Below are 17,679 nucleotides of genomic sequence, written 5' to 3'. Positions count from 1 at the left end.
TAAGAACCTGAGTTCAAATCCAAGTCACTGAAGGGATCCGTATCAGCCCAGGAGACCCCTACGACCCAGCTCTCAGCACAAAGGACAAAGACAGCAGATAGAGGATGAGGGAGGAGGGGAAGAGAAAAAGATGTGGAGGGGGTATTGGGGGGTGACAACATGGGACACAGGACTGCCTCTGGATAGACAGGAGACAGACGTGGCCCATAGGAAAATGGCAGTTTATAAAGGGAAAGGGGGAAACCCTGTGTTAGGTTGAGCTGTTTAATTTTAATAGGGCATGTTAATTATGGCAGCCAAAGAGGGCATTTGGTTACTAGACTTCAATACTTTGATAGTTGGACCTCAGCTTCCGGAGGAGGAAGTAGTCAAATAAGGGAAAAGCTTGGCGGCTAGCTTTAAGAATGTAATCTAGTGGGTTTTTTGTTTTGTTTTGTTTTTTTGTTTTTGTTTTTGTTTGTTTGGGGTTTTTTTTTTTTTGCCTTGTTTTGTTTTTTAAGCAAGGCACGGGGAATGCGGGAGAAGGGCAAGGCCTGGCAGAACCATGTTAGAATCCCTTCAACCACAAGCAGTAAGTAACCATAAGCAGGTGTGCACCACCTGCAGCCTCAAAATCTCAGCTGCTTCCTCAGCTGGCCGTGGGGTTAATTTACTTCAGGTGCTGGCCACCTGGAGCCCAGGCCTAATGGCAAAGCACCTCCTACCGAGAGGTTTCAGAAGTCAGAAGAGGTGGGCTGGCTTCTCTTGACACTCTCCTCCCTCACAGCCAGGGCCTCAGAGATTTCCTGGTCTAGTACTTTCTCTGTGGGTCATAAAGACAGGAACCCAGAGAAAAGGTAAGGAAGGGGCCCATAGTCATCTTTAGAGCCTGAACAGAGTCTCCAGGAATCTTTATCTCGTCCCAGTTTCAGGGTTTATGATGCTTCAGGGCCTTTGACCCTCCTTCCGAGGAACCAGGACTAGACCCCAGTAGAGGGAGTTCAGGGAAAGTAAAGTCCTGTTCCTTCTCCGGCTCCTGATAACGGAGAGTGAACAGCAGAGAGGAGATTGAAGTCACAGTGTGAGTGAAACCGTCAGGGGTGCCCAGAAAGAACATCTTTAGCCAGGAAGTGGCCTGAGTTCCTCAGAAACCTTCAGGCTTTGCAAGCAGAGGAGCGTTGGCTCCTGGACCACTGAACTCCTGGTTCTCCCCAACCTCCCACGGCGTCTCCCCAGACCGGTGGGTGAGGTCGGACTGCAAGGGAGGAGAGGTCACAGGTGGCGGGAGTGGGCCTAGTTTCCCCGTGGGAGCCCAAACAAAGCCCGAAGTCTGCGTCTCTGGCGCTCCGCAAGGAACGCAGTGCAAAGAGATGGGAACCTCTGGGAGCCGGGCCGGGTGCTGCAGATTGCGTCTGGGCCAGGCCTGTGGGTCTTCCAGCAGAGCCTCCCGCCCACTCCCACAGCCCGCAACAGCTAGCGTCCAGCCAACAAGCGGGACGCGCAGCGCGGCCCACGCCCACCCACCCACGTTGGCACGCCCCCCGCGGCGCCCCGCCCCGCCCCCAGCTCCCGGGCTCGCTCGTGCGGGGAACCTGCACGGCTCGTGGGCGGCGGCGTCCAGGCCAGGCTCACGCCTCCGCGACCGTGTAGCTCGGCAGCCTGGGTGAGTCGCCGCTCCCTCACCCTTGGGATCTCCTCTAGGCGCAGCCACACAGCAGTCCCGCACCTTCTCTTCCCCGCCCCCCGGCCACCTTCCGCCCACGCGAGGGCGACGCCCTGTCTCCCAGCCACCCCTCGCCTTCTTGGCTCGGACCCCCGGAGACCACGGCTGTCGCCCGTCCGCCCGCGAGGGCTGGGGGCGGCAGGCGTCTTTGTTCACGAGGGGCCCCTCCCGCGTGGTGTCACACTCTCCCCCCCCCATCGGCGCTCACCACGGCCAGGTGGCGGCGGGTGCCTTTTGGGGTGCGCGGCTGTGCCATTGGTGGATTTTTTTAAACCCTGCTGGAGGGGGCGGCGAGCGCACCGCACTACCGGCTGCTGCTCCCGCCGCTCCCGCTCTCCCGCCGCTCCTCTCTGCGGCTACTGCGCGCCTCGCCCCGGGCGGCCCAGCGCGCTCCTCCGACGCCGAGATGAAGGTGCTGGGACACAGGCTCCAACTGCTGACAGGTACCGTGGCTTGCCGCTTGCCACTGCCGCTCTCCAATTTGGAGCGGGCTCCGGGCGCGGTGGCCCGGGTTGGAAGGGGCGCTCTCGGGTGCGCGTTCCCAGATGAGCGAAACCTGAGGCACGCCCGGCTCTACTGAGCCGCGAGCGCCGGCGTCTGGGAGGGTGGAGCGCCAGGGAGGCCCCCTGCGGTATCCCGCTAGTGGAGCTCCGATTAGCAACCCTAAGGGGAGCCCAGGAATCTCAGTCTTCAAGTATCGCACGTCCCCTGAGAAAGCAGTCCTGGGCCTCCTAGGGAAGTGGGGAGAACCTGTGTAAGGGTTTTCTGTCATGGTCAGAGCCACCTTTCTCTCTGGAGAAAGTTTATTGCTGGAAGTAGAGTCAAGTGGCCTGGGAAGATGGGAAGCTAGACTGAACCGTAATGGCTGGGGCCATCCACCTTGGGGCCACTCTAGAGAAGAAATTAGATGTCCCGCTGAGGGCATCCTGGGGCCAGTGCCTGGAATGCCTTGGCCAGGCTGGATGCGTAGAGCAGATGGGAAAGGGAGCAAGGACAGAGGCCGGGTGTCAGAAGGGTAAGCTGCTCCTGACACATGAAGTCCAGCATCAGTGGAGGCTTCCGTTCCCACTGGGCTGGAGGGGACAGCCCCGGTCCAGATCCCACTGGACCAAGCTGACCGAGCCTCTGTTAGGTGCACACCATGTAAAGTTGATGAACATATTCCAAGAGATGCCTCTTGGCACTTGGGGTCCTGCTGCTGTAAGGCGAGGAAGGGGCCGCCCCGCTGTGTGTGTACCCAGGAAATGGGATCTGGGTTAGGGATCTGAAGGGACGCAGAGATCAGAGCTGCGTTTGAAGACGGACACTGAGAGTAGAACTTTCTGTTCATGGAAAGGGAGGAGGTCACACTTCAAGCTGAAGGAGCCAAGGGTGTTCTGCATGTGCCCTGAGTGTGAGTGGCATGACCCTGTAGGGTGTGTGTGTGTGTGTGTGTGTGTGTGTGTGTGTGTGTGTGTGTGTGTGTTGGGAATGGCGGTGGGTGGAGTTATAGGCGGGAAGTAGGCCAGGTGAAGGTTTGGGTTGTGTGTACTAGCATGTATGTGTGTGAGTGTGTGTGCGTGCGTGTGCTGGGATGTTAGAGGAGGAAAGTAGGCCAGATGAGGGTTTGGGCTGTATGCTAAACCACAGTGGGTCACGCTGGGCTCATGGAGAAGGGCAGGCGGAGATTCCTGGGGCCTTGGAAGCCCTGGCTGGGTGTTGTTGACACCTGCCCTTCCGCTTTTCCTCATGACCGGCACCTGAAACAGAGCTTGCAGCAGGTTCACTCCCAACACTCAGACCCTAACGCCTAGAGGGCAGAACCAGGTCCTCTCGTCCCCATCTGGCCCTCAGAGGGAATGGAGATAGCCGGTGAGGGTCTGGAAATTGAGGTCCGTGTGTAGTGTGCCCTCAGGCCCTCGATGCTCCGTGGCAGGCTTCCGAGGACTTCCTCAGGACTCTGTCACTGTCAGAAGCTCCCAGTGTACCAGGCTCAGCTGTGGCATAAGCATGGTGAATTTAGGGCCAGCCTGGGCTGTGTGATGAGTTCACACCCCTTCTTGTCTCCTTCACGACCCCTCCTCCTCACCACCCCCAACTCCTTATGTCCTCTTCCTGCCTCATAGATGTGGAGTCACACTCCAGCCACAGCTGGTTGTGATTTCAAACAGGTCGTTTAACGTCCGTCTCCTTCATAAGATGGAGGTTAAACAGACGCCTAAGAGATGTTATGGGGCCTTTTGAGACAGAGCAAGTGACTCATTTGATTAGAACCTCAGAGGCCTATCTCCCCTCTGGCTGCTTTCCCTGGTAATGAAGGATTCTACCTGCCTTGGCTCATTGGCTAGTAAGGACTTGGGATCTGCCGCAGACACTCCGCGTTACCCCCGCTGACAGGCAGCAGTGAGGTTTTTTTTTTTACTCATCTCCGTGGAGTGCTGTGCAGGTAGCGGGGTGATTACTGTGGTATTGTACAAGTGCTCACACCTCTTGGCTTGGTCTAAGCTCATGCATCCTGCTCCTTGACTGTGTCCCCTGGACGATCTTGCAGAGGCCTCTGGATCCTTGCCCTCATCCACCCCTTCGAGGTTGTTTCCAGTAGTTTTTATAGTTTCCATCTTACCATCATACCTATTTGACAACGGGGTTGGCCACTCTCCCACACTTGCATGGCTGAGAGTGGGTGACGTGTGTCCTACCTGCTCAACTGTGGGCCAGACTAAACCATTCCACGCTTCGTGGGAGCATGCTTGTCAAATGTTGCCGCATCTGGTGGTGACCTCCCTTGGCCTCTGAGTTCATCCCTCAGTGCCCTGAGGGTTCCTGTCCCCTTCAGGGTATCCTAGCTCTCTTACTGGGTTCTTTGTACAGTAGACCTCTTTGAGATCTATTTCTGGGGAGCTTGGTTTGGCCTCAGTTTCCATCATACGAGGTTGGACCCTGATGTCCTGATGCCCACAGCAGGTGCCCCTCCTGTGGGGACCAGAGAATGCCTGGACCCAGTGTCCTAAAGAGAACAGAGGACAACCAGAGGTTCCAGGTGGCTCCCTGAGGCGTGGGGTGGGGGGGTTCTTGCCACAAATGAAGAGAGGCAGCAGGCAGTTTTGACCCCAGAGGATGTGAGCTTCAGGGGTCCTCTCTGCATCTCTGCTCTTTGGGCAGTGCTGAGCCCTGAGCTCCAGACTTGTCAGCAGTTTGGGATGTCGAGTCAGACCTCAGAAGTATGAAAAAGCCCGGACCAATGTCAGTTCACACACGGGTCCCTCCCAGCCCTCAGGGGCAGGCATGGCAGCTTGGTCTCCCAGCCCTCAGAGGTGGGCATGGAGGTTGGTGCAGTCGGTGGTTTTTCTTTTGCGTGTTCTGTGTGGCGGTGGGATGTCTGTCTGTCTGCAGACTGTACAGCAGCTGTTCTCATGTATTTCTACTCCAACAGTACGTTTCCAAGATGGTTTCAGAGAGCTCTCACATGGCAGACTGGAGCTTTGACCAGGGTCCTTTGAAGTCTGAGGATCTTGGCTTTTTCTTTTTTCTTTTTCCTGTCCCTTGAGACAAGGCTTCACCCCATAGCTCCATCTAGTCTGTGTAGACTAGGCTGACCGAAAACTCACAGAGATTTGCCTGCCTCTGTCTCTGGAGGACTGGTGTGTGTGTGTGTGTGTGTGTGTGTGTGTGTGTGTGTGTGTGTGTATGTATGTCTGTCTGTGTGTGTCTATGTATGTCTGTATTTGAGTTGTGTACAAGTCAGCGTGTCTCTGTAGCCCAGGCTGACTGTGTTCTTACTGTACTTAAAAAAAAAAAAAACAAAAAACAAAAACCCCAGGAATTTCTGATGCCATTACAGGGCTCTAGATTTAAAGATTTACTTTATGTATATAAGTACACCATGTGTCTTCAGACACACCGGAAGAGGTCATCGGATCCCATTACAGATGGCTGTGAGCCACCACGTGGTTGTTGGGAGTTGAACTCAGGCCCTTTGGAAGAGCAGTCAGTGCTCTTAATGGCTGAGCCATCTCTCCAGCCCCTCACTGTACACGTGAGGACCCTAGCTCCTGACTCCCCTGAGCTTGCAGGTGTGTGCCATTACACCCAGCTTTATGCGATGCTGGGACTCAGGCTCAAGGCTGATTGTGTGTGCTCGGCAAGCGCTTGACCAACCGAGTGGCATCCCCAGAGCAGCCCGTGTCTCTTGGCAACCTTCTCCTCATGGTTCTTGTGGAATGGATGCAGGGCTGCAGGCCTTTAATCCCAGCATTTGGCCGGCGAATCTATGTGAGTTTGAGACCAGCCTGGTCTATAAAGTGAGTTCCAGATCAGCCTATAGATTTACAGTAAGACTATATCTTTAAAAAAACAACAATACAAAAACCTAACTTGTATAGTTTTGTATTATTTTTAAAAAAAAACCAACTCGTATAATTAAAGAAGCAAAGGTCCAAGCGCAAGGCCCTGGGTTCGGTCCCCAGCTCCGAAAAAAAGAATCAAAAAAAAAAAAAAAAAAAAAAAAAAAAAGAAGCAAAGGTCCTTCAGTTCCGTGTATAGAAATTTGGGTTTAAGTCATTGTTGGAGTTACTTTTTTGACGCCGTGATAAGACACCGTGACCAAGGCAACTAGGAGAAGGAAGAGTGTGTTTGGGACTTATAGTTTGGAAGGAGTCCATTACATCATGGCGGCAGGCAGGCAGGCAGGCAGGCAGGCAGGGTGCTCAAGCAACAGCTGAGAGCTCACATCTCCATCCAGAAACTGGAAACTGGAAGAGTGTAGTGTAGTAAATAGACCTTAAACCCATCCCAGTGACACACGCCTCCTATCCTTCCAGACAGCCGCCAGCTGGGGACCAAGTTCTCATTCAAACCACCGTGGTGGTCATGGAGTGTCTCCCACAGTTTTACAGGACACATTTAAAGAGTGCCTGATTATCGTCGGGCCTGTTGAGGGAAACTAAGGCATAAAACTTGCCTTTGGGGACTAGAATCTGAACCCTTGAATCTTCCTCTCCAGACTATTCATCTCAGTACACACCACTGTTTGCCTGGGGCGCTGGGCTGTAGCCATGGGATTTCTAGATCCTCAGATATGGGGAGACTCCCACTGTATGGGAGAGAGCAGGTACCACGCTCATGGAAGGCAGGCTGGTAGTGGTGTATCGGGTCTTAGCAACGTGTGATCTGTGACTCTGAGGTTGAAGCTCTAAGAGCAGGTAAAGGTGAGTACAGAGGTATCCTGTCACTGTTTATCCGAGAGAGTGACAGCAGCCAGTTGCAAAACACTAGAGTTCATTTAGGACACGCGTACACAAACACACACACACAAACACACACGCACACATGCACAAATGCACGGGCAGCTGCAGATCTCACTGCCAGAGGTCATTTACCCACCACTCAGATGTCCCCTTAAAAATAAGTAATGCTGATGACGGTGACAGCTCGGCACTGTGTGGCACTCTCCCCTTGTCCGACGGCCCCAGGTGCCATCTCTATATTATTTCTCTTGCCACGGTAAAGTCTCATGATCAGCGTACTTCTCCTATTAAGGAAACAGACAAAGAGCAGCAAATCACTCGCCCAAGGTCACATTGGTGGCCAGTGACTGTCTGGAGTTTGAACCAGAAGAGCTGGCTCTGGAGTCTGAGAAGTTTCCTTAGAACTATGTTTCCTGCATTAAAAAAGCGACATCTTCACGGCTGGGGCGGAGACTCAGTGGCGGGGCATTTGTTTAGCCTGCAGAAAGCCCCGGGCCCTAGGTTTTATCTCTGGTGCCCCCGAATAAAGCTTTGCTGGGGTATGGATGGGCATTGAAAAGGCCATGGCAGGGTTGGGGATTTAGCTCAGTGGTAGAGCGCTTGCCTAGCAAGCACAAGGCCCTGGGTTCGGTCCCCAGCTCCGAAAAAAAAAAAAAAAAAGAAGAAGAAATTAAAGCAAAAGGCCATGGCAGATAGATGGCAGGACACTGCAGAGTATATGCGATTTTTACCTTTTATTTCCTCGTTTGCATGAATATCAAGTTTACCTTCTGTTTGGTTTGGTTTTTTTGAAACAGGGTTTCTCTCTGTAGCCCTGGCTGTCTGTCCTGGAACTTGGTCTATAAACCAGGCTGGCTTCGAACTCAGAGACCCTCCTGCCTCTGCCTCCCAAAAGCTGGGATTAAAGGCCTGAACCATCACTGCCCTGGCATCACGACAAACAAACAAAAGCAAAAAGACAAACAACCAGGCTCTTTTGCAGCTCAGGTTGGCCTTGAATTTTCTATAAACTGAGGACGACCTTGAAGTTCTGATCCTCCTGCCTCCGCTTCCCCAGTGCTGGGGTTACGAGAATGTGCCACCCTATCCAACTGATACGGTGCTGAGATTGAACCCGGGACTTCATTCCCTCTGGGCAAGCACTGTACCAACCAGCCGACAGCCATAACACTTAAGTTCTGCGACCTCAAATTGAAAAAACAGCTAGGCCTGCGGTCCTCCCACTTAGGAGGCCAAGGGAAGAAGGGTGTGGGTTTGGGCTAGCACGGGTTACAAGGGGAGACTGTCTCTGAAACCATTAAAGTATAAACAAATGGAACTGAAAGCCTGCAGACGCCTAGCAGAAAAACACTGTAAGGACTGTGGTTCCAATGAAGCCAGCCCTGCGAGCTCAGAGAGCGCTAGATTTACCTTGCCGAGGGGGGAATTCAAGAGATGAACAGTTGTTCTTCCAAGGCCCCGAGGGAGGAGAAGATGGTGCAGCCTAGCGAACGGTGCCCCTGGCAGAGGAAGAACATGGGGGCACAGTATACGGGCTCCTACTTCCAGCCTCACTGCATAAGTACCTACCTCGGTTTCCCCTTTATGTGTTTAGAGTGCAATAGCAGAAGGGCAGCCCCAAGCAGGTGCCCTGACCTTAGTCCCTAGGACCTAGGAATATCAGCATCCATACCAAAGGGACTTTACAGATAAAAGATTTCATCTGGAGAAAATTCCTAGATCAGGAGGTGGGGACCTTTGCGTACCTCCTTTTCCCCACTGAGGGAGGCCGAAAGTATCCTGTTATAGAAACAGCAGCAGAGCAGCCTGCCCACGCTGTTCACTTGGCTGTACTTTTTCCCCTCAGGGTCTTGGAAGGCCGACTCCCACGAGCCTTCAGAACGGCTATGCGTCCCTAGATTTGCGCTCTGTAAGACAGATCTATAGAGGCCCAGAGCAAGCTGCTTTGCTGTTGACCATGTCGTGGGGAGGGCCACCTTGATAAGGATATGGGGAACACTGCCTGGTTAGGGAGCAAGTCTGTAGTGTCCCCCTGCCTCCAGACTCGACCTGCTGACTATGGGCTTCCGACCTTCAGAACTGTAAGGACATTATGTCCAGGTAATGTAGATTCGTTAGACGGCACCCGGGAAAGTGACCCGCAGAGAAGGTGGGCAGGCCCCTGAGGCTTGGGATCTGCGTGGACGCTTCCCGTCAGCCCTGGCTGTATGACCTGGAGCTGAGCTTGGCTGTGCCCCAGTGTAATCCTGGGCTCAGCTGAGAAAGCTTCACAGAAGCTAGAATTGGCCGTGTGCTTCGACCCTGCCTGCCACACCCTGATCCCCCTGGGTACAGAAGATTGTGTATCTATACACACACACACACACACAGTCCAGTCTGTGGATGAAGTGTCTGCTCCAGAGTGACTGATAGAGCACATACCTTTGGAACATGCCAGCTTCTCCGCTCACTTCTGGCAGGTGGCAGAGTGAGTGAGTGACTGTGGGTGTGCCCTGTGCAGGGGCAGGGGCAGGGGCAGGGACAGGGATCTCAGTCACCTTGGAGGTCACAGGAAGTACTTGTGGGATGCCTTTCTCCAGAGTAGGGGGTGGTCCCATAGCTGAGTCCAGGGTTCGTAGCCCTTAGGCCATACCCCGAATCCAGAATTGTTCCCTGCCAGCTCCAGAGCCCAGACCTTGAGCAGCAGAAATGGCTTGCACCAGCGCAAGGTACCCAAGGGGCGGGTCTAGGATAGGAGTGGGAGCAGGCAGGGTGGACCCTTGCCATGGTGAGGGGGTCTTTGTAGATAGTGTCAAAGCTTGTTCCCCACCCCGTAGAGCAGTGTTGATGCCTAGGCCTTCCATGCTCCCTGACACATGGGGAGGGGTAATCTATCTTTGGTGGTTTCTACTAGAGTAGATGGTGGTGTGGCCATTCTAATGCAGGGAGGATAGCCTGTCTCTATGCCAGTGAAACGCGCTCCCTACGCCCACCCCACCCCCACTGCCCCAGGGCACAGCACAACATGACTGTGTCCATGATTTCCGTAAGGACAGATACTGGGGTTCACGTGGTCCTTTGAGCTCAGAACAGGGAGGACGTAGAAGTTAAAGATGGTAGATTTCTTGGTACGAGTGCAGGCTTAGACCCACACTAAGGGTGCAGTGTTGGACCCCATGGCAGCCACAGTGGGCGTGGGCTGCTATTTGGTCTCCTCCACTCTTTTATTTTCAAGACAGGGTTTCTCTGTGTAGCCCTGGCTGTCCTGAAACTCATTCTGTAGACCAGGCTGCCTCGAACTCACAGAAATCCCCCTACCACTGCCTCCTAAGTGCTGGGATTTAAGGTGTGAGCCGCCACTGTCTGGCTGCTCCACTCTTGTTAGTTTGGTTGTGTGGATCGGTAGATTTCTCTTGATGACGGGTCATCCTCCTGATACACCCAGCAAAGAGCTCTTCCCTAAGAATTCTAACAAAAGCTGGGTCTTCAAGGCTCTGCCTTACCCAGAGCCGTCTCTAACACTTAGCAGTGTGGCTTCTGTAAAGCCTCTGTCGCTATACTCACTGTGGCCCTCATGTAATCTCCATGTTGATGTTGGAAGTGTTAGGGTTCCCAGGACCCCAAATACACCCTGGGTATTACTACTGTGTGTGCTTGGAGTACCAGGCCGGGGGGGCTCTTTAATCCCATTCTGGTCCCATACGTTCTATGGCGCTGGGGATGACCTTGAATTTCTAATTTTCCTGCCTCTACCTCAGGGCTCTGCCAGTTTCTCCATAGGCCTACAAGGACTGCCCCGCTCGGACTTTCCCACAGAGAAGGCAAGCGCTGGGGTTCTTCCGAGACTATCGAGCCTCTGTCCTGCCTTTCTCATGCCTCTGTTGGTATCTCTTCAGCGAGGTGACACCTCTAACCACCTGAATTAAAATGCTGCACCTGACCGGCTCTGTCCCTTTTGAGGCATCCATCCACAAAGGCACACAGACCTGTTGTTTGCTCTGCACCAGCCCCAAGCAGGAATCTGTTTTTGTCAATGGTTTCTCCCTAGTTCCTGAAACAGCCTGAAGCCTGAGGGTCTCTTACATGATTTGAAAAAAATGGTTCTGATTTCAGAATTTTTAGAATTGGGGATATTTGACTGTATTCATGGAGAAAGCTCAGGTCTAAAATGCTCATATTAAAACTTGGAGTGTCAAGCCGGGCGGTGGTGGCTCACCTTTTAACCCCAGCACGTGAGAGTCAGAGGCAGGTGGGTCTGTGATTTTGAGACCAGCCTGACCTACAGACTGAGTTCCAGGACAGAAGGGTTACACAGAGAAACCTCGTCTTAAGAAAACTTAAAAAAAAAAAAACAAAAAAAACAAAAAAACAAGACCGTGAGCGTCATGTCGATGTTCAGAAAGCTTCAGCTCTCCAATGATGCCCAGCAAACAATGGAGCTGGATGGGGTGAGACACACCTGGGACCATGACTGTGGGCAGCTGAGGCGGGATGGAGAGGAGAAGGACAGAGCATTGCAGGCCTTCACATTTGTGATGTGCACCAGTGATGTGTGCCCAGATCGTATCTGACTGATGAAGGGCTTGGGTCCCTGGGTCACTTCTGGGGCACCATCATTCCTGCTTAAAGCACATAGATTAAGGATTGAGGACCCTCAGAGGCAGGCACGGGTGCCGTTGCATGAGGAGAGTACGGCAGGTGGCAGCCTCCTACAGACTGGTGGTCCCTTGGATGGAGAAGGCTGGCAGGTGGTTGGTGCTGTGAAGTCCTTTTCTGTGGCGACATTGATTTCTAAAGTGCTAATTAAACAGGTGGTTTGGAGAGAGGCTTTGGGGAGGAAAACAGCTTGGGGAATGTGTGTGCCAGCCCTCTGTCCTGAGACCGTGTTACAGAATCTGGGTGGGGGGAGGTATGCCCTCAGTTCGTTACCTTTTCGAATCTTACCCCGGGATCCGGGACAAGCGCTTCCTCGATTCTGGGAAACCCGCCAGGTTGGGCAGACACAGCTGAGCCGAGTGGGATGCCTGTGCTGGGTAACTGAGAATTTGTGACGAAAGTGGCAGAGGAAGCTTTTAACTCGTGTGGGTCACGGTTACACATGTAGCTGCCAGCCGGGGCAGCCCTGAGAACTGTGGTCAGAGGTGCTGCGTGAGACCCCAGAGAGGATGTTATCTGGGGCTGTGCCGCCCAGGGAGGGTCAGGGGTAGGACCACACAAGCTTTGACAGTCCTGCAGGGTCACGAGCATGCACACTGCTTGTTTGCCTGTGGAGAAAAACCTGCCCCTTCTCTCCCCTTTAACATATTTTTCGAGTATTAGGGCGGGTGGTAGGTCTCTGGTTTCCCAGGGGAAAATGTCTCAAACCTACATCCGTGCCAATCATATGTGACAGAAAGCTGACGGCAGCCACAGGCTAAGTCGGCTGTGGTCCCCTCTTCCACTCAGTGCCTGGATTCATAGTCATGGCTCAGGTGCTGCCTTTCAACACTGCTGGTCCTAGTCTCCGACCTCAGAATCCAAAGTAGCTGCTCAAGTTCCTGCCATCACACCTGTATTCTAGCCAAAAATCTAGCAGGGAAAGAGCCAAAGAACAGTATATCTTGGGCCAGTGAGGTGGTTCAGTGGATAAAGGCACTTGTAGCTGAGCTGGGCAACCTGAGTTCCATCCACAGACACCCGTGTGGTGGGAGAGGACCAGCCTCCCACACACTGTCCTCTGACCTTCACAAGCAGTCATATCGTGTGCGTGTGTGCATATGTGTGCATGTGTGTGTGCATGTGCATGCGTGTGTGTCTGTGTGCATGTGTGTGCATGTGCATGCGTGTGTGTGTCTGCGTGTGTGCGCACATGTGTGTGCATATGTGTGCGTGTGTGTGCACATGTGTGCGTGTGTGTGCACATGTGTGTGCATATGTGTTCTCTCAATTAGGAAGTGGAGGGAGCAGGCCCCATCTTTACCTCAGGCAGGAGCCTGCTCTAGCTCCACACAGTTGCCGCCTGGATGTGTGGTTAGAATTCTAGCTCCCTCTGCCCTCGCTCTGGGGATTAGAAGTTTTCCGCCTGGAGCTGGGTCGTGTGGAGGAACAGAGCTCACACACTGGTGCTGTGCCTGTCAACTTCCAGCTTCAGAGAGAGCCACTGGTCGTTGTACTTCTGCGTACAAGCCTTGAATCTCTGTTGGCCTCTAAAGCTGGGAGCCTCTGACAGCTCACGGCAGGTGGGCAGCTCAGCTTGGCCGACATGGTGGCATCTTGTGCTGTCATTGCTGTCCCAGCAGCCTTGAGACTGAAGAGCAGGTGTCACAGCACAGTGTGCCCTGGAGAAATGGTGCTGCAGAGACAGGGGTGGCACGAGGCCTGTGGGCACCAGCAGCAAGGAGAGGGCCAGAGGCAGAGTTGAAGTGCTGGGGAGTTGAAACCATTTATTTCCCATTTTCTTCGGAACCTGTGAGGGAGCTGGGGTTCTGTTTGTTTGTTTTGTGTGTAAGACCAGGTCTCCCTTATAGCTCCTGCTGTCTTGGAGCTCACTGTGTAGACCTGGTTGGCTTTAAACTTACAGAGATCCTCCCGCCTCTGCCCTTGCCTCTGAATGCTGGGATTAAATGCAGGCACCACCACGCCCAGCTGAGGGAGTTTTGTTCGTTTTAATGAGATCCAAACAGTCTTTTGTGATCTCAGAGACAAAGCCGTAAGTGGTAAGAAGTCACAATGGGCTGAGGGACAGACCCCAAGTGAGGGTCAGAGTTCAGCTCCCCAGAACCCATGGAAATGCCTCTATCCATAGTCCAAAAGATTAAAGACGAAGAGGTTCACAGAGTAAGCTACCTAACTGAAATGGAAGCTCCAGGTTTACGGGAGACCCTGCCTTGATGTATGAGGTGGTGACGTCAGGTGACATCAGGAAAACACCTGGTGTCAACCTTGGTCCTATATGCATGAATGCATGCACGTAACGCGCGCGCACGCACACACACACACACACACACACACACACACAGAAGTCCTTCATCTTGTGGGTGTCAATTCTAAATCCTCTTATACCTGCTCGAGGAATGATTAAAAATAAAACACTGCAGATCTTCTGGCCTTCACAAGTGCCAAGTTGGCTCGTCAGCATGGGAAAGGAAAAGGATCTCGTAAGCCAGATTTCTCACCACTCGATAAAGTCTGTGCTGTCCGAGTGCACTTAAAGGAGTTAAAGTCTAGTTCTGGGTTCCTGGTAAGCACACAGTAGGATAGATTTAGAACAAACCTGAGTGTTGGTACTTACATCCCCTGGCTCTGCCTACAGATAAGGACCTAGAGCAGTTACCCTGGAATTATTGAGCTCACCTGCTCCCACATCCTGCTTTGTGAACGGTGGCCAGGGACCCTGGAGAAGAGAACGCCACGGCACACGCAGAGAGCACGTGCAGTGCCAAATACGGCCAGCCAGTTAGTGGCTGCTCAAAAACTGATGGAGTCACATCAGAAGGATGAAGTGCCAACTGAAAGGGACGCAGGGTGCCCAAACATGGCCCACTCTGAAGAACGGGATAGCCACAACAGAATTTAGCCCATAGAATAAATCTCTACAAGACTGCTGTGGTATGAGAAAATGGTGGGCCAGATAGCTTCATGGGAGGTGAAAAAGGATAGCACTTTCTCTCAGACTCCCAACTAGTGACCGACCGGACAGGATGACAGAAATAGAGCACTATCGTTGGACAAACACCACAGTAAGAACAGTGGACATGAGTCGTCAAGGGCTGCTAAAATTAGCCTGGGGAAGTATGAGAAAAAACAGGGCATCGTCAAGAGTACCTTCCCGTGTGATAACCAGCTTACGAAGAAAGGCAGTTCTCCCTGCAGAGAAGCCTGGCAGGTAACCCCAGCAGCAGCATGGCGGGACACAGCAGCAGCACCAACCCACTGTGCTAGGCAGCTCTGAGGAGAGCACATGGTTGTCGTGGTGCCCCATCCGCCTCCCCCCCCCCCCCACCCCAGTCCAGGCTCCAAATGCCTAACGCTGAGCAAGCACAGACTCACTGCCCAGGTGTGCTTCACGGTGTCATGGCTATGAAAAGCCAAGGACTGAGGTCCTGTGCCAGCAGGAGAGAGAAGAGCTCAATGCTGATGCCATTTGGGGCCCTCCTGAAGCCCCAGCCGCCCAGCGTCCGGCCCGCTTGCTAACAGTGTTGCTCCTGTGTATTCCTTCCTCTCCCACTGTGTCTGTGCCTCCTTCACTCGGGGAAGTTTGTCGTTTGTGTCTGTGATGATATATCTGTAAGACAGAACGGGGGCTATGATTTATTATTGCAAGTGGCTCCTGCCCTCGTCGACGTGTAAAGTGTGCGTGGTGTCTTTCTGTCTGAGAGGAGAGGAAATTCGGTACGGAATAGAAATCTGCCCACTTGCAGACCAGCACGCTTCCTGCCAAGTGACCTGATATTTTACCCAGAGTCACAGGAGGGCTTTGTTTTGAATTTGCTGACACAGGCACTCGTTTGGTGGAAATTTCTTACATAAATAGGATTTTTTTTTCCCTACTTCGGTGTGGTGGTCCTTGTCCCTAGCTCTGTGTTTCCGAATGGTGCTGTCTTTTTCGTGATTGCATGATACTCCTATTTACATGCCTTCTATTCATTGCTTGAGGGAGCATTTTTACTCCTCCTGGAAGAGCTTTGGGGGCCTCAGATGCTTCTCTTGCTATACCTGTGGTGTCTCCTCCCCCATCCCCAGGCCTCACTGACAGGATCTTAGTATCGAAGAGATGACGGTTATGGGAGGGGAGTAGACATTCACAGGAATTGGGTGAGAAAGCAGGAAAGTGGGTCTCTCTTAGGTCTAGAGCAAAGCAGGGGCCGGCAGCTGGAGCAGAAAATGGAGAGCAGGCCAGAGAAGAAACATCCTGTGTCCTCCTCTTCCCACTCCTGAGGTGAAGACAGTGAAGAAGACTGCACCCTTGTGGTCAGGAGAGGGAAAGGGGTGGCATCCACAGAGAATGACTCCAGAGGGTCTTGGAGTTCAGGGTCAGGTGTGAGGGAGCAGTGAGAGGCACTTCCCAGCCGCATCTGGAAGGGTGTTGGGGTGTGCTGACTTGTGACTGTCCTTATGATGTCCTCCTCTTTAGTGGAACCCCAGGGTGGTTGGTTTTCAAATGTCTGGCTATTTTGTGATGATGGGTCTTGTAGCCTCAGGGATACAACACAGCTGAGTGGTAGGGGCTGGCCAGGGGCCTTCACTGGTGGGAAACAGAAGCCATTCTTCAGTCCTCTCTTCTCCTTGGCCTCCCCTCACCCATACCTGGTTCACCTGGAGCTCCTGAGTCTGTGGCCCTGACACTGCTAGTGTTTCTGGGTGGGGTATCTTGGACACTAAATGTTGTAGGAGTTCCACGGTGGAAACACTCCATATGTATCGCAAACACCCACGACCTGTCCTACCAACAGCTGACTGGGTCCTCTCATTTGACAGTTGCTTACCCAGTTTAAAAAAAAAAACAAAAAAACAAAAAAACAGACTGGCAAAGGACCTTAACATCACCGTCACCTTGCATAGAGGCTCAGTGGGGAAAAGACACAGGCAGAAAATCTGGCATGAGGTGGATTGGCTCCCTGAGGGAGAAGCCTCGGTGTGCTTGCTATATGCAGTTGAAGCCGGAGGCAGAGTTATTGCATAGAGCTGGACAGGAAGGTAAATGGGGTACAGCTGGGTACACAGACAGGCTGGCTGATCTGTGAAGGAATCTATGGGGCAGCAATCATCAGGCCCTAAACATCCTGGGGAAGGGAGGAGAGAGGAAGCCGTGGCGGACATCTTCTACACACACTATCAACATTCACACAGGACCAGGGCTGGCTTTGCCATCTTCCCTGTGAGCCTCACCACCGCAGGTGGCCTCTGCCACTTCCCCATGGGTTAGAGGCAATGCATATATTTTTTAATATATGCATTGTTACATTTTTATGTGTGCATGCACACATACATATACTGTCCTGGTGTATGTGTGTGTGTGTGTGTAGATCAGAGGACAACTTGTAGTAATCTGTTCACTCCTACCACATGGGGTCCAGGGTTTGATCTCAGGTCGTCAGGCTTGGCGGCAGATGCCTTTGTGTGCTGAGTCATCTTGCTGGCCCTAATTGCTGTATTTTTAACCCTCGACGTTCTGAGGGTTCTATTGGCTCAGTCCCATCATAGAGCCACATTTAACGACGCTCGAGCCCGGCTCAGCCTTTCACCCTGCGATGGGTTTGACTTTTCCCTGAGACAGAATCAGGAAGGAAGCAAGCATCTGATTGGACAGAGGGTGAGGAGGGCTCCGCTTAGCTAGTTAAAAAAGTATTCTTGCCTCATTTTGGGGTATAGAACTTTAACACATCTAGTCTGATTAAATTTCTGAAGCTAAGCAGGGTCCAGCCTGGTTAGTACTTGGGCAGGAAAGAAAAGCCATCCATGACAGAGTTTTCCTTTCTCCTTTGTGACGCTTGAGAGACTCGGAAGTAAAGATTACCCCGGGTTAGGCACTGCACCAGAGGGCTGCGGCCCAGCCTAGTGTGGCCTTTATATATTGCTGTTGTCTCTGCCATCCCCCCGGGGTTTTCCAGGGAGAGCACAGGGGCCACAGTCCCCCTGCATGGCAGCCAGTGTCCTTGTGATTTGCCCCCACGGAGCTGGGCAGTGATGCTAAATATAGCCCAGTACTGTGGGGACCAGGACTGTGGCCTAGGCACAGTAAGTATGAAGATCAAGGATTGCCCAGGCCTGTTTGGACTTAAGGCTCTAGGAGCG

At 52.8% G+C, this 17,679-nt stretch overlaps 1 protein-coding gene across 6 annotated transcripts in view; it reads left to right on the top strand.

Moving 5' to 3' along the window:
* Window positions 1–1,507: 1,507 nt before the first annotated feature.
* The window catches only part of Ndrg4 (NDRG family member 4), a 35,996-nt gene continuing 19,824 nt past the window's right edge, over window positions 1,508–17,679 (top strand). For 2 of the 6 annotated variants that reach the window (NM_001271092.1, NM_001271091.1), the window contains exon 1: window positions 2,001–2,145. In NM_001271092.1, the coding sequence (NP_001258021.1) occupies window positions 2,109–2,145 (37 nt within the window). In that variant the 5' untranslated portion in view covers window positions 2,001–2,108. Of the gene's footprint in view, window positions 1,643–1,676; window positions 2,146–14,678; window positions 14,771–17,679 lie in introns of those variants that run through there. The other 4 variants (NM_001271094.1, NM_001271093.1, XM_006255123.5 and 1 more) reach the window with 3 other exon arrangements.

The sequence above is a fragment of the Rattus norvegicus genome, chromosome 19 (assembly GCF_036323735.1).
Source record: "Rattus norvegicus strain BN/NHsdMcwi chromosome 19, GRCr8, whole genome shotgun sequence".
Taxonomy (NCBI): Eukaryota; Metazoa; Chordata; class Mammalia; order Rodentia; family Muridae; genus Rattus; species Rattus norvegicus.
Note: the sequence above shows the minus strand (reverse complement) of the source record. Positions and strands in the feature narration are given on the sequence as shown.